The sequence below is a fragment of the Clarias gariepinus genome, chromosome 16 (assembly GCF_024256425.1).
Source record: "Clarias gariepinus isolate MV-2021 ecotype Netherlands chromosome 16, CGAR_prim_01v2, whole genome shotgun sequence".
In the NCBI taxonomy this organism is placed as follows: Eukaryota; Metazoa; Chordata; class Actinopteri; order Siluriformes; family Clariidae; genus Clarias; species Clarias gariepinus.
In genome coordinates, this window is record NC_071115.1 from 1080388 (window position 1) to 1102266 (window position 21879).

Below are 21879 nucleotides of genomic sequence, written 5' to 3' on the forward strand. Positions count from 1 at the left end.
GATCATAAATCACGCCTCTGTGTTTGGCTCCAGTCCCTGGAAGATGGTCACTAATTTTTCCTCCATTTAGCTTTTCTGCTCATAGAAATGTACCTTTGTGCATGGTCTTTAGCTTTAGCTTGAGCATGTTTAATTATGCCCATTTCTATTTCAGTTGCTTTGGTCAGTTTTAATGGGAGAACATGCCCCTCTTCCTTTTATAAAGTTATCATAACTTTCCATTCAGATTGGCAAGTGGTGTCCATCCCACCTGTCTTCATGTCCTTCACAATTCCTTTGGCCATGTACCTCGTTTAAAGACTTAATGTCTTCTCTCACCTAGATTTCTTCCTTCTTGCTACAACCTGCTATATGATATTATCACTTTCACCATCCGTACTATCACCGATAATAGTTATATTCATACTTTGCTTATCCAACATTTTCCTCCGCCCAGTCCAATTTCCGCCTCAGAGGCGATGGTCCACCCCACACTGCTGTTGGATGAAGGTAGTAACAGTAACTTTAGATGGCCAGTGAGTGTATATCTCTGGCAGACGTCCGGATTCACTTATGAGTGCTTGTTGCAAGAGTGGATGGCTGAAAACCTGATATTTAGTTTGACAGACCATGAAGGAGAACTTTAAAACAATATATATACTGTACATATATCAATGTTGTTGTTTTTTTATTGATGCATGGATCTAAATCAACCGATTAATAAATATGACACACATTTTCTATATCCTACCTGTAGTATCCACATGAGACAGCACCGTTACTTTTTTAGCATTACCTTTTCAGGATCTGGAATATTTATGGAAAAATCTAAAAGATAAAGAGAAAGCTTAAAGCGAAGTTTTACAATAAATGTTTCTACTTGATGCTTTTAGAAAGCTCTGTCCTTGGTGACGACCTCTACCCCCCTAAATCAGTCAAATTTAAACCACACATGCAGTTTGTGCTTAGGTTCTGGTCATGTGGAGTCGATGTGTGAAAAAACATCTTCTGCTTGAAAGTTGCTAATGTGACACGTAAGTTTTGGTTTTGAGATGCTTCAGTACTATGGGTGTGATTAATAGGTGTGTTTTGCTTAAATTATAGTTTTATTAATCTTTAAGAAAGTAAAACACCTCATCACTGAGCAGGGAAAGTTTAGCAGCAATGCACAAGAGCTGTATTTAACAAGAAAGTTGTACATTTCTTCAGGTATCAGATCTAATAGTTCTATGTAGATGTAATTCCCTCCTTAAGTGCAGCAATTTCTGATAGATTAGTGATATAGATGATGACACCAATACTCCAAACAAAGTCGAGTTGGTCTTGTTATGTTCCATCTTCTATTATTAGTTAAGACCCCTCTTGGGCCTCAAATAAAATGTGTAAGGAGAACAATGCATACTGTATGGATCCATACCTTTGGAACACAATGTATATTCTAGTATTTTAATTTATTTTAATTTTGGTTCATTGTTGTTTTTTATTATCTTAACTGATTAATTTGGGGAGGATATGAGCATTGTGTAAATAATGTTTAAAATATAGTTCTTAAATTATGCCCTTAGTTTTAAAAACATATTTACAATTCAGTTGATTTTCTGAAATTTATGGTATTTAAACTATACATAATCAAAAAAGAAAGAATTGTGAAAAAGTCCATTAAAAGTTGATGTAACTGAGATGTACAGTAGGAGTTGGGTCAGTTACCTTAATATGTGTATGAACAGATACAACCCATACAATCCACTTCACTTTGGTCTTAAAATTAACCTTTAACAAACTTTTAAATGTTCTCCCTAGGTCTACATGTAACACGGCCACCCTCGCGAAGGGCAAATCTGTTGAGAACTACGTGGATTTATAGGTAGGCAAGTGGTTGCTAGGCAACCCCACCATGTTGCCAACCAGAGCAAATGCGCTACACCTGTCCGATAGGTTATTTAAACCACCAGAAACCAGCACACTATGTCCAGACATTTAGACGGCACCATGTCTGGGAGCATTGAAAAGAAGAAAACTGAAAAGAGGCTTAAAAGATCAACATCTCTATATAAATAAATACAAAAATATTGTAAATAAATGAATACATTTTTTGTTGACTTACAAAGTGGCGTAGAAGCACCATTTTCTTAGCACTGCTATTTATATAACTGATTAATCCCCGCCAAAGTACATATAATCACCCCACGTCTCAATGCTCCTCTCTAATTCCTGTGTTGGGGCTCCCACACTCAGTGGTGCCCTATTGGAGCGTCCCCTCATAACACTATTTTCAAAGCTTTCCAAAGTTTAAGACATATTTTTAGACCAATAAATTGTCCTGCCTTATATATATATATATATATATATATATATATATATATATATATATATATATATAAAAGACAAGACAAGGGTCAAAATGGCAAGACAATTTATTGGTCAATAAAGATGTTTAAAAATGTTTTGGTCTATAAATATGTCCAAAAATTCGGAGAGCGTTAAAAATGTGTGAAGTGATACAGTATATGGATGTGTGTGAGATTGCATAGTGTGTTTTACTGTTACTATTAATTATTACACACCTAAACCTAATTATTAGACACCTAAACATTGTTCTTGGTAGGTTTTGCTTTAAATGTTCAGTATAGAGCTGATAAAGGGTCTATTTTGTGTGTGTGTGAGAGAGAGAGACAGAATAAAATATGATTTATGATAATCCAACAGCTTTTTTTGAAACTAGAGTTTTTGAAGTCTACAGTAGAGTCAGTCTAAACATTTTTAGTGGACACATTGTCACTTAGGCTGTAAAAAATTAAAATCACACATACCTACACTACAATGTTATTATGTGTTGTATGGGATTTGTGGGTGTTCTTAAAATGTAAAAAGGATTTTTTTAACATAAACCAATATTTTATTAGACTTGCAACACAAGATCTAGCTTATTTAAAAATAAAACATTTAAAAATTAAACATTTTAGCAAGATTTTACTTTGTGAAACTTTAATAAGTTTCCAATAATCTAAATGCAGCAAAAATTAGCAGGAAAGGGTTAGTAAAAATGCATCAGTATACATTGCAACTGTTCTGTTTCTCTAATTTAAACATTATGATAGCTTTTATGAACATGCAGTAGGTTCACGAGCTACACAGTTGGTCTACAATTCAAAACCTGCAGCTTTGCGGATGTTGCTCTGGTTGAAGCGGGGAATGCGCTCATCGAGGAGCACTCCCATCTTCAGTAGCATGCTTCTGGGTATCGGGCGAGCGTTTCGGGAGACGTACACTTTCTCCAGCTGTGCATCCATAGGAGAGGGCATGTACTCTGAGCAAGAAGAACCAGCCAAACCATGAACACACTTTACCTGCACTTTATAGTACAGGACTCCATGATTGAGTGTACAGACATCCTGCTTCACTCCAGATTTCAGTGGAACGCTGCACGACCCGAGAAGGTCATTATCTGAATCGCTGTCTTCATCCCAGACCTCCAGTGTCACACTTCTGAAGTGAGTAATGTCCTCAGTTCCAAGATTAAATTCCTCGTTCCAATAGGGTGAATTGTTATCTGTGATCATAGACGTCTGGGCAAGCTTGTGCTTTTTGTCGCGGAGGATCTTGACAAATCCATCTGTCTGAGTCCAGTAATCTCCATATAAACCCGTGGCTCTGATCACGGTTACGATGATCTGAGCAAATCCTTTCTGAGTGGGGCAGCAGTTGAGGGCCACATCTGGGCTGTTGTGGCAGCTGCAACTGCACGGTTCCTTAGAGTTGGTCTTCACACCGGTCTTGCATGGGCTTGTGCAGTTTTTCAGCAGAGCCCTCTGTAGGATGTAGTCCTTGATGGCGTTGCGCAGATTCACCTTGATTGATTTCTTCTCCAGCACCAAGTTGTGAAGAGGCTCAAGCGAGTAGGAGATCACGTCAGGGTGAGCAGGCAGAGATGAGACCCACTCCTTATAGGCGTTCGGGTCAGTATTGGATGAGAAGAGCAGGTCAACACTCTGAGTGTGGCCACCAATCACAGTGCTTTCCCTTTTGGAGATGATAAGAGTACGTTGTTATTATAATCAAGTATTTTGTATATATGTTTCCAAAAATCTAACCAGCTTAACCGAGTGTCATTTTACATGTCTTATTGATTGACATGGAAAGAGAAAGACATGAGCTGTGCAAACCTGTCATTAAAGCTGCTAGCAAAGCTCTTTTGGTTCAGCTTCTTGTCCTTGGTCTGCTTGCAGTGATGTGCCTCTGTTTTAAGTGAAGCAGGTCCCTTACTGACTGAAGCTTCCACACCCAGACACATTTTGACCTCGTCCACGGTCAGACCCTGAAGGGACGCCTGGCACTCCTTGATGCTGGTCACAGAGTTAATTTCTCCACCCAGATTCACCTTCAAACAGCCACAGAATTTCCAGTGAGCGAAACCACACTCATATTAATTCTAGGATTGTGATTTGGTTTTAATTGTTCATGAACACAAAATAATGCACTTTAAAACTCAAATGAATGAGGCAACTTCAGAGTCAAATCTATCATGAAATTTACCTTTGTGATATAATGAGTACCAAATGTGTCAATCAGCTTCTGATAGATGTGCTTTGTAGTCTCATCATAAATGTCAGGGAGACTTTTGAATTCATCATTCAACTCTGGGTGGAGGACTGGACGGGTTGAAACCCTGTATCTAGAAGACAGAACATAAAGTAGAACTTAAACCAATGATTAATGATGATGTAAAATTCTATTTAAGGCAATATGAAACAGCATCGTCTACCTGTAGTATTTACATGAGACAGCATGACTGGTGAAGCTGAACTTGTCTTTTTTGGTTTTCTGCATTGAATATTCAGCCAGCTTGGAGTTACTGCCTACCAGCATGACTGACCCCTGGACCTGTGGAGTATATATGTCCAAGCCTACCTTCCAGTTATTTTCAACAGAAGAAGCACTGGAGCTGACCAGGGCCTCGCTGGATTGGTAGACAGAGCTAGACAACTTCATGTTGCACTTCTGGCTTGGTCTCCAGTCCACCACAGAAACTGGAAGCTTCTGCTTTTGACCTCCCATGTAGCGGTTTTTACACAGAGTGCAGGTCTTGTCCTTCTGAAGCCAGGAGCTCATGTCGATGACGAAGACCCCTTTCCGTTGTAGGGTGGTGATGTCAAAGCCTTCTCCTGCTAGGTCAGATCCTGGAGCGAAGTCCACATTGGCACACTGAGACTCATTGGCCCTGAAGCATTGCTGGTTGGTTGGAGGGAGAAACATTGCAAAGACGACCCAAATCAGAAGTGTCTGCAGCATGGCTGGACTCGGGGTGTGTCCTTTTTCTGTATTAAAATAATTCAGATTTGTAATTGTAAAAATTACATATTAATTACTTCATGACATAGACATAGCATACTTACACCAGTGTTTTTATCTACTGTATAATAAAATCACTGTGTCTCCTGTATGAAAAAAAAAAATTAACCCAGCTCCATCAAGCTTCAAGTCAGGGCAAAATAACTTCTGCACTTCCTAATACACTACTACTGTTGTCAGAAACACACTGTTTTAGAAAGATCTTTGTTCTATTCATCATAAAAGTCATAAAAGAACTGAACTCGGAGCTCTCGCTGTGTAGTTGGTAATCAGTGGTGGTTAGTTGACTTGGCAGTGGTGTTGATGTTATCACACGTGTACATACAGGGCATCTTTAAAAATCAGAACATCATGACAAAGTAATTTTTGTTTTCATAATTTATTTAATATGTAAAACTAGATGTATTCTAGATTCATTACAATATTTTAAGCCTTTTTTTTTTTAAATAAATGAATAAATTTGATGATTATGGCTTCAGCTCAGGAAAATCTAAATAGCCACATATTCAGTTGTGAGTTTGAGTAATTTACTATAAACACAGTATAAAAACCGTGTACGTCCCAGCATGGGGCAGACTGATGACTAGACGGTCGTTTATAAGCTGATCATTAACTCCCTCCACAAGGAGGATAAGTTGCAGAAAGTGCTAATGTGAAGCATATCTATGAAAAGTAACTGGAAGAAAAAAGTATGATAAGAAAAGGTGCAGAATAGTGTTAATCTCGTTAACAAAAATAATAAAATAAAATATTGTTCGACATTTTTTTCCTGTGACTAAGACGGGACGACAACAAGACGTTACGGATATAAATGTACAGTGACAGCGACGAAATCAGCATTAAATATATCGTTGACGAAAAAAACGAGACTAAAGTGTGGTTGAAAAAAATAAAAAACTAATTTGACTTTATTTTCATCAAGTTTCAATTGTCTTTACTGCTCCTTGTGTTTTGTAGTTAAGAAAAGAGTATTGGACATGCAGCAGTTGTTGTCATATTAAAAAAATAATTAAAAAAATACATTTTAAATGTTAAGATAATTATTTTGTGGAAAACTAAAAACTGTTTTAGCTAGACTAGATTAACTGTAGGGTTAATTGAATAATAATCTTATTATTAAAATGTTACATTTTCATTGACTAAAACTAAACTAAAATGTCCAGACTTTTAGTCGACTACAATTTGACTAAACAAAAATAGGATAAGACTGACTAAATATGATAAAAACTAACAGGGACATTTACTGTATCACGGGACAAAGACTATTACTAAAATTAAAAATAGCTGACAAAATCAACACAAGTGCAGAAGTAACAGGGAAGAATGCAGGCTTAAGAAAACTGTCAAGTTAAACCCTACCCTTTATTTAAATTTTCATATTTATTTCCTATTCCTATTCCTATTCTTTTATTCTTAGGTCACGAGCAGTTGTCTAAGCATTTCACTGCATATCGTACTGTGTATGACTGTGTATGTGACAAATAAAATTTGAATTTGAATTTAAAAGTAAAGCTGATTCAAGAACTTGGGAGAGCTTCACCAAAGGCACCATGCACAGATGTGTTTAGGAAACGGGCTACAACTGTTTTAATCCCAGTATTAAGCCTCTCCTGAACCTGAGCCAACATCAGAAGTGTCTTACCTGGGCTAAGGAGAAAAAAGACCTGGACTATTGCTCAGTGGAGGAAGAGAGGAGAGGCTCAGTATCTAAATTGCTTGAAGTCCACTCTGAAGTTCCGTCAGTCTGTGATGAATTAAGGTGCCACGATGTCTGCTGGTTTTGGTCCACTGTCTTTTATCAAGTCCAAAGTCAATGCAGCTTCTACGAGGAGATTTTAGAGCATTGCATGTTTCTATCTGCTGACAAGCTTTAAAGAGATTCTGATTGCCTTTTCCAGTAGGAATGAGCTCCTGCCCACGGTGCCAAAACTACTGTACCACTAACTGAGTTACTGAGCATGATATTACTGTGCCTGATTGGCCAGCCAACTCACCTGACCTGAACACTATGGAGAATCTTTGGGCTAATGTCAACAGGAAGATGAGAAACACCGCTGATTTTAGATCCTTTGTAGGGATACTCAATCACCGCTAAATTTAATCTTAGCACCCCTACAGCCAACCATCACTACAGTACAGTCTGTATAACAGTCTGATCATTCCAGACTTTAGCCCCAAATATTTTAAACTTAGCCCAGAACACTTCCACCTTGAGGTGGAGTTGATTAAAAGCAAAGGATCAGAGTGGAACTTTACTTGCACTCTGCATCTGAGGGAAAGGAAGAGATTTATGTTGCCACTGTTGGGCCCTTGAGCAAGGCCAATGACCCTCTCTGTTCCAGGGGCGCTGTATCATGGCTGACCCTGAGCTCTGACTCCAGCCATGCTGGGATATGCGAAGAAAGAATTTCACTCTGCAGTAAGGTGTACTGTAAGTGACGAATAAAGGCTTAAGAAGAGAAAGGGAACAGGATGAAGGCAGCAGAAAGTGAGAAAGAGAGCAAGAAGATCTAGGTGTGAACACCATACTGTATAGTTATAGGCCTAATACCCAGCAATTAATATTCTTAATTCTTTTAAAAAAAATAAAAAATATGTGCAACAACAAAACAAAGCATAAAATAAAGTGGAGCAAGTGTAACAAAGTTAGCAGAAGAGCTCATAATCTCAAGCATGCTCGGTAAATCTTAACAACTAATTTACTTAAATTTACTAACACAAATCTCTGTCTAACACAACTGATTAGTTTTAAGCAAAGACTTTTCCCACCAAATATTTACAGTGTTTATTGTATTACCCCTTACTAGTTTCCCAAGGCATTGCTCCATATGACATGTTTTTGTATGTTCCCAAGAGTTGTGTTTAGTACTATAAGTAAGTTGTTAGTTACTGTATTAGGTTTTACTGAGTCTGCTGCAGAATATGAGTCCTTTCTATTTTAATACAAAACTCAGCAGTCTACATTAGGCATTGGAAAAACATTAGTTTTCTTTTTTTGGTTGTTTCCATCAGAAACTGGTCTGCCATTATTATTCCGTTTGGAAATAATTAATGATTTTGTGTATAATAATTATTTCATTTAATAAATAAATAAATAAATAAATACGCTTTTTTTTGTTGATTGCATGGCTTTAGATATGTTCACTTTATCTATTTCTAGCTCAAGTTAGCTCATGTTTTAGGCATGTTTATATATTTATTCCATGCAGTGCTAAGGACTTCTGGGTTTAACAGCAGACAGCACAATGTTTTACCTTACTTTTAATTTAAAAGTGTTTCAATGTTATAATAACATACAGTATATTCTGTATTATAATTACAATTATTGCTTAGAATCAGCCTGAAAAATATCTTTTTAAACAAATAGTTTTGGAAATATGAAAACGGCCTTTAGAAGTGGGAATAATTTGATGTACGAGTGGTTTCACTTACCGTGATGTGTGTATGAGCAGATCTAACCTGTCCGCTTTACATTGGTCTTCTTACTAAACTTTACCACACTATGAATGTTCTTTTTAATTCTGCATCAGGTATTTATACATTTGCAAGACATGGGGCAGGACCGTTTATCATTCTATATAAGGTTGTGTAGTTGCAAGGGTGAGAAAAAAGTGTAAAGTGGGAAAATGGGGGTGTTAACATGGGTGTGTTCGACTGATATTATTGCTAATTACATTGCAGTGCTGTTAAATTCTAGATGCTAAACTTTACATGATGGTGGGTTTTGCTTAAGTTTTTTCTTTTGTCAGTGTTATGAGGTTAGTTTAGATATAAAGACCTGATTGTGTCTGTTTTGTGTGTAGAGAGACTAGACATGTCTAGATGTTAAAGATTATGTTCTTAAAAAAGTGTAGTACAATATGTGTGTGCAGCTGCAAAACATGGAGCAGGAGGGGTGTAAAGTGGGAAAAAGTGTGTGTGCGCAGGACTGTGTTAAACTATTATTATTAATTATTACACTATATACATTACTAGTACACATTCTAGTTGTTAAAGCTTTTTCAAAGACAAAAAAAAAACATGATTTATGTTCATGTCTAGTCAGCGTGATTTTCTGCTCTAGTGGACACGTCTTCACTCCAGCTGTGAAATTAAATACCACACACAATAAAAATTTTGAGTAAGTGGTGTGGGCTTTGTGGGTGTGAAAATATATTACAAATGTAAATCATTATTCAACCAGGACTCTAAACACAACTTATATCAAGGATATGTCAGCAAGGTCAATACAGCATCACAAATGAGCCGGAGAGGTTTAGTAATAACGTACAATAAATCTACACAGTTGGTCTACGATTTAAAACCTGCAGCTTTTTGGATGTTGCTCTGGTTAAAGCGGGGAATGCATTCATCGAGGAGCACTCCCATCTCCAGCAGCATGCTTCTGGGAATGAAGCGAGCGTTTTGGGAGACGTACACTTTCTTCAGCTGGCCATCCATGTACTCTGAGCAAGAAGAACCAGCCAAACCGTCAACACACTTCACCTGCACTTTATAGTACAGGACTCACTGCTGAAGTGATTAATGTCCTCAGTTCCAAGATTAAAATCCTGGTTCCAGTGGGGTGAGTTATTATCCATGATCACAGACATCTGGGCAAGCTTGTGCTTTTTGTCGCGGAGGATGTTGACAAATGTATCTGTCTGAGTCCAGTAATTGGAGTTACTGCCTGCCATCATTACTGTCCCCTGGATGAGTGAAGTCAATATGTCGACTGCATGTACACACTGATCAGCCATATACAGTGGTGTGAAAAACTATTTGCCCCCTTCCTGATTTCTCATTCTTTTGCATGTTTGTCACACTTAAATGTTTCTGCTCATCAAAAACCGTTAACTATTAGTCAAAGATAACATAATTGAACACAAAATGCAGTTTTTAAATGAAGGTTTACGTCATTAAGGGAGAAAAAAAACTCCAAATCTACATGGCCCTGTGTGAAAAAGTGATTGCCCCCCTTGTTAAAAAATAACTTAACTGTGGTTTATCACACCTGAGTTCAATTTCTGTAGTCACCCCCAGGCCTGATTACTGCCACACCTGTTTCAATCAAGAAATCACTTAAATAGGAGCTACCTGACACAGAGAAGTAGACCAAAAGCACCTCAAAAGCTAGACATCATGCCAAGATCCAAAGAAATTTAGGAACAAATGAGAACAAAAGTAATTGAGATCTATCAGTCTGGTAAAGGTTATAAAGCCATTTCTAAAGCTTTGGGACTCCAGCGAACCACAGTGAGAGCCATTATCCACAAATGGAACATGGAACAGTGGTGAACCTTCCCAGGAGTGGCCGGCCGACCAAAATTACCCCAAGAGCGCAGAGACAACTCATCCGAGAGGCCACAAAAGACCCCAGGACAACATCTAAAGAACTGCAGGCCTCACTTGCCTCAATTAAGATCAGTGTTCACGACTCCACCATAAGAGAGAGCCTGGGCAAAAACGGCCTGCAGATTTCCAAGGCGCAAACCACTTTTAAGCAAAAAGAACATTAAGGCTCGTCTCAATTTTGCTAAAAAACATCTCAATGATTGCCAAGACTTTTGGGAAAATACCTTGTGGACCGACGAGACAAAAGTTGAACTTTTTGGAAGGTGCGTGTCCCGTTACATCTGGCGTAAAAGTAACACAGCATTTCAGAAAAAGAACATCATACCAACAGTAAAATATGGTGGTGGTAGTGTGATGGTCTGGGGTTGTTTTGCTGCTTCAGGACCTGGAAGGCTTGCTGTGATAGGAACCATGAATTCTACTGTCTACCAAAAAATCCTTAAGGAGAATGTCCGGCCATCTGTTCGTCAACTCAAGCTAAAGCGATCTTGGGTGCTGCAGCAGGACAATGACCCAAAACACACCAGCAAATCCACCTCTGAATGGCTGAAGAAAAACAAAATGAAGACTTTGGAGTGGCCTAGTCAAAGTCCTGACCTGAATCCTCTTGAGATGTTGTGGCATGACCTTAAAAAGGCGGTTCATGCTAGAAAACCCTCAAATAAAGCTGAATTACAACAATTCTGCAAAGATGAGTGGGCCAAAATTCCTCCAGAGCACTGTAAAAGACTCGTTGCAAGTTATCGCAAATGCTTGATTGCAGTTATTGCTGCTAAGGGTGGCCCAACCAGTTATTAGGTTCAGGGGGCAATTACTTTTTCACACAGGACCATGTGGGTTTGAATTTTTTTTCTCCCTAAATAATAAAAAACATCATTTAAAACTGCATTTTGTGTTTACTTGTGTTATCTTTGACTAATAGTTAAATGTGTTTGATGATCAGAAACATTTTGTGTGACAAACATGCAAAAGAATAAGAAATCAGGAAGGGGGCAAATAGTTTTTCACACCAATATATATTTATAAAGCTAATGCCATATGCGTAATAGCTATGCCTTTGGTTTAAATAATAAAGAACATCATGTGTCACCTTTTCCTAGCTTACTTTAATAGTGCTTCCATATTGCTCTTGTTGTTTTACCCACAGCAGTTGATGTGTGAAGGATATCAGCATTGTGTGGCTCATAATAACTGAAATATATCTGTTATATAAAAGTTTAGTTTATAAACAGTGATAATAGTTTTAGCAATATATTTACTACTTAGTAGATTTCCTGAAATCAGTAAAACCAACAACTGTACAAATGCCAATTAGAAGTGGTGGTAGTTCAGATGTAGGGGTGGTTTCACTTACCGTGATGTGTGTGTGAGCAGATATGTCCTGTGCGCTTTAAATGGGTCTTCTTACCGAATCTTTTGCAGCCTTTTAAATGTTCTTTTTTAGCTTTGCTTCAGGTATTTATACACACGTCAAATACGAGGCAGGACTGTTTATCAGTCTATAAATACGTCTAAGGTTGCAGGGGTGTGAAAAAAAGTTTGAGGTGATATAGTACGGGTATGTGTATGAGTGTGCCATTCTGTTATTATTATACAGTAGTAATGTTAAGGTCTAGATGCTAAAGCCTAAGGTGTTGCACAATGTGTGTGTGCATGAGTGTATTAGACTGTTATTATTAGTTATCACACTGCAGTGGTGTCAAATTGTAGACATTAAAGCTTAAAAAGTTTTTGGTACAGACCTGGCCATTAAGAACGCACATTCCTAGAAAAGGGATCTCGAGACCAAGCTGTGAAAATGCCCTTTATTACCTGTACAGTAGGTAATGTTGTGGGGGCAGTCGTGTTTCAGTCTGAAGTATTGTCTGTCTACTGAGCCGAAAATGTGTTATCTCTCTTTGGCACCCATTGACAGCAAGCGACAGAGCTTATAAACGTGTCGAGCTCAAACTGTAAATACTGGTGTGTATTAATTCTTCATTTTCTTCTCTCCTTTAATGATACAACTTCTTTAAGTGCGCTTTCTGCATTTAGTATTATTATTAGTAGTAGTAATGCTCGGAATTTATTAGTATTGTTATTATTCTTATTCTTATTGTAACACACCAAGAATACAAAAATGTATGATATGTTTTATTGTGTTAATGCGCTTTAAATACACACTAAACAATAAACACTGCCTTTTGCAAAGTGAAAGTGAGTTGCGTGTGCGGCTTTTTGATCAAAAGGCTGATAAACGCATGCGCAGATATGTACTGTACAAATGCCAATTAGATAATATATTCACTCGAAATGCCTGTTATATCGTTAAGTTTTAGTGGACTTACTAAATTCCTTTGGGGTTCAACAAAATATAAATGGATCAACTCACCGCTGTAATCATACACTAGATTTAATTAGATCTCATGGTATAGATGTCTTTAATATAGAGATTTCACCTCCAAGTAATGATATAACAGATCACCACCTCCTGATATATACTCTACCCGTAGAACAGATTAGCTGTGCCTCCCTACGTTATCGATTTGTTAGAAATATGAATCCGACTACTAAAGACAGATTCACGAGTAATCTGCCGGATCTATCCCAATTACTTATTAGACCCCTAAATGCAGACGATCTGGATGAAATGACTAGCAGCATAGCCACTATTTTTACCAGTACATTAGACACTGTTGCTCCCATCAGATTAAAAAAAGGCAGAGGAAAAACACTTGCTCCTTGGTACAATAGTCATACTCGCGCCCTAAAGAGAGCAACCCGTACCCTCGAGCAAAAATGGAGAAAAACTAAATTAGAAGTTTTTCGAATTGCGTATAAAGACAGTATGTGCAGCTATAGACAGGCTCTGAAAACTGCTAGGACTGAGCATCTTAGCCAACTGATAGCAAGAAACCAAAACAATCCCAAGTTCTTATCAAATTCAAATTCAAATTTTATTTGTCACATACACAGTCATACACAGTACGATATGCAGTGAAATACTTAGGCAACTGCTCATGACCTAAGATAAAGACTAATATGAGAATTAAAATATAGGGTAAATAAAACTAGAAAAGAATAAAATAAAATATAAAAACTAAAGTTAAAAAAATTAAAAAAATAACTGTACGACAAAAATACACAATATAAGAAAATATTTGAAGAATGTATAATGAAATATAAAACAATAAGAGCAGCTGAACGGGCAGGCATATTTATGTAATTTGTGTATGAAATGGTAGTTGTAATGGTAATGTAATGTCCACTGTTTGTGCAATTCACTTATTTAAAGTGACTAGTGCCGTGCAAAAAATGCTTAAAAAGTGATTTATTTAAAGTGACTTGTGACCACCAGGTGTAGTTGTGCAGTGGCCACTAGTGCAAATGAATGTCCAGAATGTCCAGTGTATGTGTGTAAAGACCATATGTGTGTCAGTACTGTGTGGTGGTGTGATTGAGAGACCTTATCGCCTGTGGGAAGAAGCTCCTCCTCAGTCTCTCTGTGTTGGCCTTCAGGGAGCGGAATCGCTTTCCTGACCTCAACAGAGAGAACAGTCCGTTATTGGGGTGGCTGAGGTCCTTCACAATCTTCCTGGCCTTGGTCCAGCACCGCCTGCTGTAGATTGAGTGCAGGTCAGGGAGCTCGGTGCGGATGATGCGCTCAGCTGATCGCACCACCCTCTGTAGAGCTTGTCTGTCCTGCATGGTGCTGTTCCCGAACCAGGTTGAGATGTTTCCCGTCAGGACGCTCTCTATGGTGCAGGAGTAAAAGTTCCTGAGCACCTTGGAGGGCAGTCGGAAGTCTCTCAAGCGTCTGAGGTGGTAGAGACGCTGCCGGGCCTTTTTCACCACGGTGTTGATGTGACAGGACCATGACAGGTCCTGCGTGATGTGAACACCGAGGTATCTGAAGCTGTCCACTCTCTCCACTGGGCTCTCGTTGATGACGGGGGTCTGGTAGTTCCTCTCCTGCTTAGTGCTGAAGTCCACTATCAGCTCCTTTGTCTTACTGACGTTTAGAAGGAGGTTGTTCCTCTGGCACCAGTTCTCCAGATTCCTAATCTCCTTCAGGTAGCCGTCTCGTTGTTATCAGAGATCAGGCCCACCACGACGGTGTCGTCAGCAAACTTAATGATGGTGGTGAAGCTGGTAGTGGCCACACAGTCATATGTGTACAAAGAGTACAGCAGGGGGCTCAGAACACACCCCTGGGGGGCTCCAGTGCTGAGAGTGATGGAGGCTGAGACATGTCCGCCCATCCTTACTGCCTGTGGTCTGCCAGTTAGGAAGTTGGAGATCCACTGACACATAGATGAGCTGAGTCCCAGGTGCTCCAGCTTGGTGGTGAGTGTGTAGGGAATTATGGTATTGAATGCAGAGCTGTAGTCGATGAAGAGCATTTTAACATAATTCCCCCTCCGAGTGTCCAGGTGAGTAAGAGATGTGTGGAGTAGATGAGAGATGGCATCGTCTGTGGAACGATTTGGACGGTATGCGAACTGTAGTGGGTCCAGTGTGTCGGGTAGTGAAGAAATGATGAAGTCTCTGACCAGGCGTTCAAAGCACTTCATCACTACTGAGGTGAGGGCTACAGGGCGATAGTCATTGAGGGAAGCAGGATGTGGTTTCTTTGGGAAACAGCCTTTTTCCATCTTAGAAATATCGCCAAACTTAGGAGCATCTTATCCGTAACTGATGCAGAAAAGCTAGTTCATGCATTCATGACCTCCAGACTGGACTATTGTAATGCATTACTAGGTGGTTGTCCTGCATCCTCAATAAACAAGCTTCAGTTAGTCCAAAATGCAGCCGCCAGGGTTCTCACCAGATCCAGAAAATATGATCATATAACCCCTATATTATCATCCCTGCACTGGCTACCTGTTCAGTTTAGAATTAATTACAAAATAGTATTACTTACATACAAGGCTTTAAATGGTTTAGCTCCCACATACCTAACCAGTCTTCTGATACGCTACAGTATAATCCACCACGTTCCTTAAGATCACAAAACTCTGGACTTCTTTTAATTCCCAGAATATCAAAATCTACAAAAGGGGATATGGCTTTTTCATATTTAGCTCCAAAGCTTTGAAATAGCCCTCCAGACACTGTTCGGGGCTCAGACACAGTTTCCCAGTTTAAAAGTAGACTCAAGGCGCATCTCTTTAATCTGGCATACGCGTAACTCATCCCATAACCTCATACTCCAGTACACCTATCCTGAATGGCAACTACGCTAATTCTCTCCATCTGTTCTGTACTTTTCTACCCATCCCGAGGCATCTGGAGATTGAACCAGCTTCAGTAGACAAAGGCAAACCCTGCGAGGATCCTGAGACATCCAGAAAAGGACCAGCTCCAGCTGGATTCTGCCTTATTATGGTTGGAGCTACACATCCTGCTCCTGTGCTCCCAGTGATCCAGACCCCATCTGCCCTCTGCACCTACTGACTCGTCCCTATGTTGAACCGGACTTCATGTTAATTTAAATTTTTTCTTTTATATTGTATTTTCAGCTGCATAACACAGATGGTCTTATATCATCTCTATCTGTTATCACCCAGATGAGGATGGGTTCCCTGTTGAGTCTGGTTCCTCTCAAGGTTTCTTCCTATTACCATCTCAGGGAGTTTTTCCTTGCCACTGTCACCGTCACACTTGGCTTGCTCATCAAAGACATTTCATTCATTCATCTTGTTATTATCTAGACACATTTTTAAAAGCGCTATATAAATAAAATTGAATTGAATTGAATTAAATACAAGTACATGCTTTTGTTACTGCTAGGTTGGATTACTATAATGCCTTATTGACTGTGTGTTCTACTAGATACCCAAAGCTTCATTTAGTCCAAAATGCAGCAGCCAGAGTTCTCACTAGAACCAGAAGATAGGCTTTACATTTGTAAAATCATTTATGATTTGTCAACTTTTCCTATTTTTCCTTAACTATTGTTTCCACATTGCTCTTATTGTCTCATTTAGGTAATGATAGAATTATAATCTATCTTAAAAGATATTCTAAACTTTGATGTTTTAAGAAATATATTTACCACTTTCCTGAAGTTTCAGATTTCCTGAAATCAGTGTAGGCATAAGATTGAGATCTAGGGGCCGTTTCCCTTACCATGATATGCGTGAGAGCAAATATAACCTGTGCAATTTACAAGGGTCTTCTTGCTGAACCTTTTTCCAACCTTTTAAATGTTATTTTTAGTTATGCATTTTGTATTTAAATACATGTAAAACACGGGACAGGAGTGTTCGAAAAATTGGACGAATTGTGAAAGAGTGTGTGGTACAATATGTGCATTAGTGTGTTAGACTGTTATTATTAATTATTACACTGCAGTGCTGTAAAATTCTACATGTTAAAGCTTAAGATTTGGTAAGTTTTGCTTATAATATATTTATCAGTTCTATATGATTTAATATACATAGTGTTTTTTCCCATGTGTTGTGAGAAAAAAACATGATTTATAAGGCTTTCTATGTAGTCAGTGTGAGGTTCTGCTCTAGTGAACCCTTCACTTCAGCTGTGAACATGAATATCACATACAACTACGATCAATTTGTGGTGTGGGCTTTGTGGGTGTAAAAATATTTTTTAAATGTAAGTCACAAGTTTAGGGAATCAATTTTAGGGAATCTCAACTCAACATTTAGCTTGTATGAAGAATATTTCAGGATTTTTTTGCTTCATGCAACTTTTATTAAGCATTTAAGAAGGCAAAAAGCATCACAAATGAGCAGGAAAGGTTCAGTAATAACTTGCCAAAATTATGTGCACCATCTTTAAACATTATGATAAGAATATGTGATAAGGTCGCAAGCTACACAGTTGGTCTACAATTCAAAACCTGCAGCTTTACGGATGTTGCTCTGGTTGAAACGGGGAATGCGTTCATCAAGGAGCACTCCCATCTCCAGGAGCATGCTTCTGGGAATTGGACGAGCATTTCGAGAAACGTAGATTTTCTCCAGCTGTGCGTCCATAGGAGAGGGCATGTAGTTTGTACATGAAGGACCAGTCAAACCAGGGATGCACGTCACTAGCACTTTATAATAAAGAATTCCGTGATTGAGAGAGCAGGTATTTCGATTCAATCCAGATTTCAGTGGAACAGGGCATGCTCCTAGAAGGTCATCATCCCAGCCGCTGTCTTGGTCCCACACCTCCAATGTCACACTTCTGAACTGAGTCAGGTCCTCATTGTCAAAATTGAAATCCATGTTCCATGTTGGAGAGTTTTGGTCCAAGATCACAGGGGTCTTTCCTTGGACTATCCGTCCATTGCGGAGAAGCTTGACATACCCATCGGTCTGAGTCCAGTAATCTCCATGTAATCCCTTGGCTTTAATCACAGTTACAGTAACCTTAGCATATCCCCTCTGAATGGGGCAGCAGTTGAGGGCCACACCTGGGTTGTTGTGGCAGCTGCAGCTGCACGGTTCTTTAGGGTTGGTCTTCACACCAGTTTTACATCGACTTGAGCAGTCTTTCACCAGAGCTCTCTGTTCAATGTAGTGCTCGATAGATTTGCGCAGATTTCCTTTAATCATTTTTTCCTTAAGCAATTTGTGAAGTGGCTCAAGCGAGTAGGAGATCACATCAGGGTGAGCAGGCAGAGATGAAATCCATTGCTTGTAGGCATTTGGCACAGTTTTTGATGAGAAGAGCAGGTCGCCACTCTGAATGTGGCCACCAATCACACTGGTTTCCCTTTAGGAAATAATCAAATAAATTATTGGAATGACATGACATTTTATATATGATATATGAATTTACTTAACCAGCTTAACTAGCTGTTTAATTGACTATTGTATTAATCAATGTAATTTGTTACAGAGCATGTGTGTGTGTGTGAGTGTGTTAGAGAGAGAGAGAAATGTACTGTAAGAACCTGTCCCTAAAGCTGCTAGCAAAGCTCTTTCTGTTCAGACTCTTGTCCTTGGCCTGCTTGCAGTGATGATCTTCATTCTGTAGGTCTGCAGCAGGACCCTTACTGGCAGTCGTCTCCACATCCAGACACATCTTCACCTCGTCTACAGTCAGACCCTGAAGGGACGCCTGGCACTCCTTGATGCTGGTTACAGAGCGAACCTCTCCACCCAGAGTCACCTGCACACAGTCACAACATGTCCAGTGAAACAAAGTACACTCATGTTTATTCTAGAACTGTAAAGTTTTATTAATTGTTCATAAGTGGAAACGATAAACTTTAAAAGTGAGATGGAGGTCAGAATCTGTAGAGTTTTATTATAACATTCACCTTTGTGATATAATGAGTGCCAAACTTGTCAATCAGATCAAAATATTTCTGCTTTGTAGTCTTATCATATCGGTTGGGGAGACTTTGGAGTTCAGTAAGTAGCTCTGGGTGCAGGGGTGGATTGCTTTTAACCCTGTATCTAAACGACAGAACATACAGTTGAACTCAAACCAATAATTACGTATGTTGTAAGATTAATTTTAAGTCAACAGAAAACAGCATATACCTGTAGTATCCACAGGAGACAGAATGACTGGTGAAGCTGAACTTGTCGTTTTTGCTTTTCTGCATTAAATATTTAGCCAGATCGGATTTAGTGCCTGCCATCATCACTGATCCCTGAACGTATGGAAAGATTATTTGCAAGTCTGACTTCCAGTTGTTCTCTATGGAGGACGAGCTGGAGCTGACCAGGGCCTCGCTGGACTGGTAGACAGAGCTGGACAACTTCATGTTGCACTTCTGATTTGGTCTCCAGTCCACCACAGAAACCGGGAGCTTCTGCTTTTGACCTCTCATATAAGGGTTTTTACACAGAGTGCAGGTCTTGTCCTTCTGGAGCCAGACGCTCATGTCAATGACAAAGGCTCCTTTCCGTTGCATGGTGGTGATGTCAAAGCCTTCTCCTGCTAAATTAGATCCTGGAGCGAAGTCTACTTTGGCACACTGAGACTCATTGGCCTTGAAACATTGCTGACTGGTTGGAGGGGGAAGAAACGAGGCCAGGACGACCAAAATCAGATGCAATCGATGCAGCATGGCTGGACACGGCATGTGTCCTGCTTCTGGTTTAAAAAAATAAAAGAAAATGAAAGAAAAAGAGAAAATTTAAAAAAATAATAATTCACTTCACAGCAGAGACTTAGAGTACTTATAAAATTTTTCATGAAACTCATATATATTCTAGGTTCATTATATAGAAAGTGAAATATTTTATTATCGTGGCTTAGAATTTACCTATATAGTTATCTATTTTTATACATATATATGTCAGGGTTGACCACTAGAGGGCACTGTTTTTGGTTTGTAGTTTGTGTTTGTAGACTCCCAGAAGGCACCTCGGTCAGATAATGCGGGAGCTCACCTGAACCGAGATAGCTCATTAGTTTCGTTATAAATAGCTGTTTGTTCTGGGAAACTGTGTTGAGCATTAATGTGATAGTTCTGTTAAGTGGGCATTTGTTTTGTCTTGTTTGGGGGGTTATGTTCTGTTTTAGTTGGTTCTGTTATAGTTGGCAAGTGTTGTATGGAGCTCTTTAATTTAAGTTGCACCTTTAAACATAAGAGTTTATGGCTACGTTTACACTGTCAGGTAAATGTGACCCAATTCCGATTTTTTGCTCATATGTGACACATATCGGATATGTTCTATGTCCGTGTAAACAGGAAAAAAAACACATGCATTCCGATATTTCGAGATTGGTTTCAGGCCTCCTTCATATGTGGAAATAAATCAGATATAAATCAGATATGTGCTAATGTGATTGTCGTGTAAACGGACAGATCGGATTTCCTGAGGCATTGCGTTCTGTACGCCATTAAAACTGCGACTGCTTCGCGGTTTAATGACGTAATGTTATTTTTCGGTGGAAGCGCGTGTGGAATTATAACATCGCAGGTCACATGGAAAAGGAAAAGCACCCAACCCCCCCTCCCCTTTATTAATGCTTTTTAGGGCTAAATTAAATTAAGAAACAGTATTTGGTGAATGAAGCATATGCGCAGGCTGCAATTATGCCGTTTTTTTTCATCCTCCGTTTTAAAACCTTCACCTTTGTCTATGTTGGCTAGTGTGTAGCGCAAGAACCTCCCTTTAAGTATGTGCGATGTTTCAGATGGTATGGCAATTGTAAACACGTGTATCGAATATGAGTCGTAGTTGAAAGAACGTGTAAACAGACGGTCAAAAAAATCAGATATAGGCAACAAATCCGAATTGGGCATCGAGACCTGCAGCGTAAACGTAGCCTATGTCTCTTTTGTTTCTGTGTCTCCCGGCAGGATTAGCTAGGTTAAGTTCCTCTCTTTTATGTTAAGTTCTTAGTCTGTATAACTGCTAACCATGGAATTACTAACTCGCTTATCTCATAGTCTGTCTAGTCCCCTAGTCTGATTAGATCTTAGTCTGTTTAGTTACTAACCCTTATAGTTCTTAGTCTGTTTCATACCTAGTCTGCTGTGTATCTAGTCTGTTCGTCTCTTAGGCTACTAGACTGTTTAGCAAATAGTCTGTTTAGCTACTATCTAGCTTAGCAGCTAATGTGCATAACAGCTAGTAGGCCTAGCCAAGTCTGTCTTGTCCGTTTAGCCCCTTGCATGTATATGTCCTCAAGGCTGTTAAGTGTGTCTTGTCTGTATTATATATCAGTTTGTTTAGTCCCCAGTCTGTGTATTTGTAAAAGAATATGCTTGTTTCTAGCATGCACCAAAATAAAGCCAATTCCCTTTGATCCTGTTTAGTTCATGTTTTGTTTTGTTTGGTTTGTTTGTCATTAAAAAGACTTTGTTTGCCATTATCCCCCTCTGCGTCTATGCATCACCTGCAAGCCCACAGTCCAACATCTAACGAACGTGACAATATAATACAAACCCATACAGTATAGGTTGATATATAGTGCCAAAAAACAGAGATGATGTTACCTCTCCTAGTATTAATTTAGGTGTTTCTCTATTGATCTTGTTGTTCTCCCTAGTTCATGTGTGACGGACATCAGCACTGTGTGAAGCTCATACTAACAAAACTCTATATTTCGAAATGTAGTTTCTAAACTAATATGTTTAGAAAATTGACCACATTAGATTCTCTGAAATCAACATGTACGTAAATTAAATAAAAATCAAATGTCAAATCTAGGTGTTGTTTCACTTACCGTGATGTGTGTGTGTAAGCAGTTTTATTCGATGCGCTTTACATGGGTCTTCTTACTGAATCTTTAACACCCTTTTAAATGTTCTTTATT

At 38.9% G+C, this 21879-nt stretch overlaps 2 protein-coding genes across 4 annotated transcripts; both read right to left on the reverse strand.

Annotated features, from left to right (window-relative positions):
- Positions 1-2929: 2929 nt before the first annotated feature.
- On the reverse strand, positions 2930-12105 carry LOC128544543 (perforin-1-like). Of its 2 annotated transcripts, none has more exons than XM_053514736.1 (5): positions 12017-12105; positions 4742-5294; positions 4513-4651; positions 4143-4357; positions 2930-3999 (listed from the first exon to the last, which is right to left on the reverse strand). In XM_053514736.1, exons 2-5 carry the CDS (start codon positions 5266-5268, stop codon positions 3120-3122), a joined length of 1761 nt encoding a protein of 586 aa, XP_053370711.1. In that variant the 5' UTR covers positions 5269-5294; positions 12017-12105; the 3' UTR covers positions 2930-3119. The 2 variants fall into 2 exon arrangements, with proteins under 2 accessions (XP_053370711.1, XP_053370710.1); XM_053514735.1 differs by lacking the exon at positions 12017-12105 and adding an exon at positions 8761-8824.
- A 5230-nt stretch (positions 12106-17335) lies between these two features.
- LOC128544479 (perforin-1-like) lies at positions 17336-21879 on the reverse strand. Of its 2 annotated transcripts, none has more exons than XM_053514619.1 (5): positions 21790-21879; positions 19146-19704; positions 18920-19058; positions 18551-18768; positions 17336-18369 (listed from the first exon to the last, which is right to left on the reverse strand). In XM_053514619.1, the coding sequence occupies exons 2-5, from the start codon at positions 19691-19693 to the stop codon at positions 17493-17495; spliced, it is 1782 nt and encodes a 593-aa protein (XP_053370594.1). In that variant the 5' UTR covers positions 19694-19704; positions 21790-21879; the 3' UTR covers positions 17336-17492. The 2 variants fall into 2 exon arrangements, with proteins under 2 accessions (XP_053370594.1, XP_053370595.1); XM_053514620.1 differs by having other exon boundaries at positions 19146-19701; positions 21790-21855.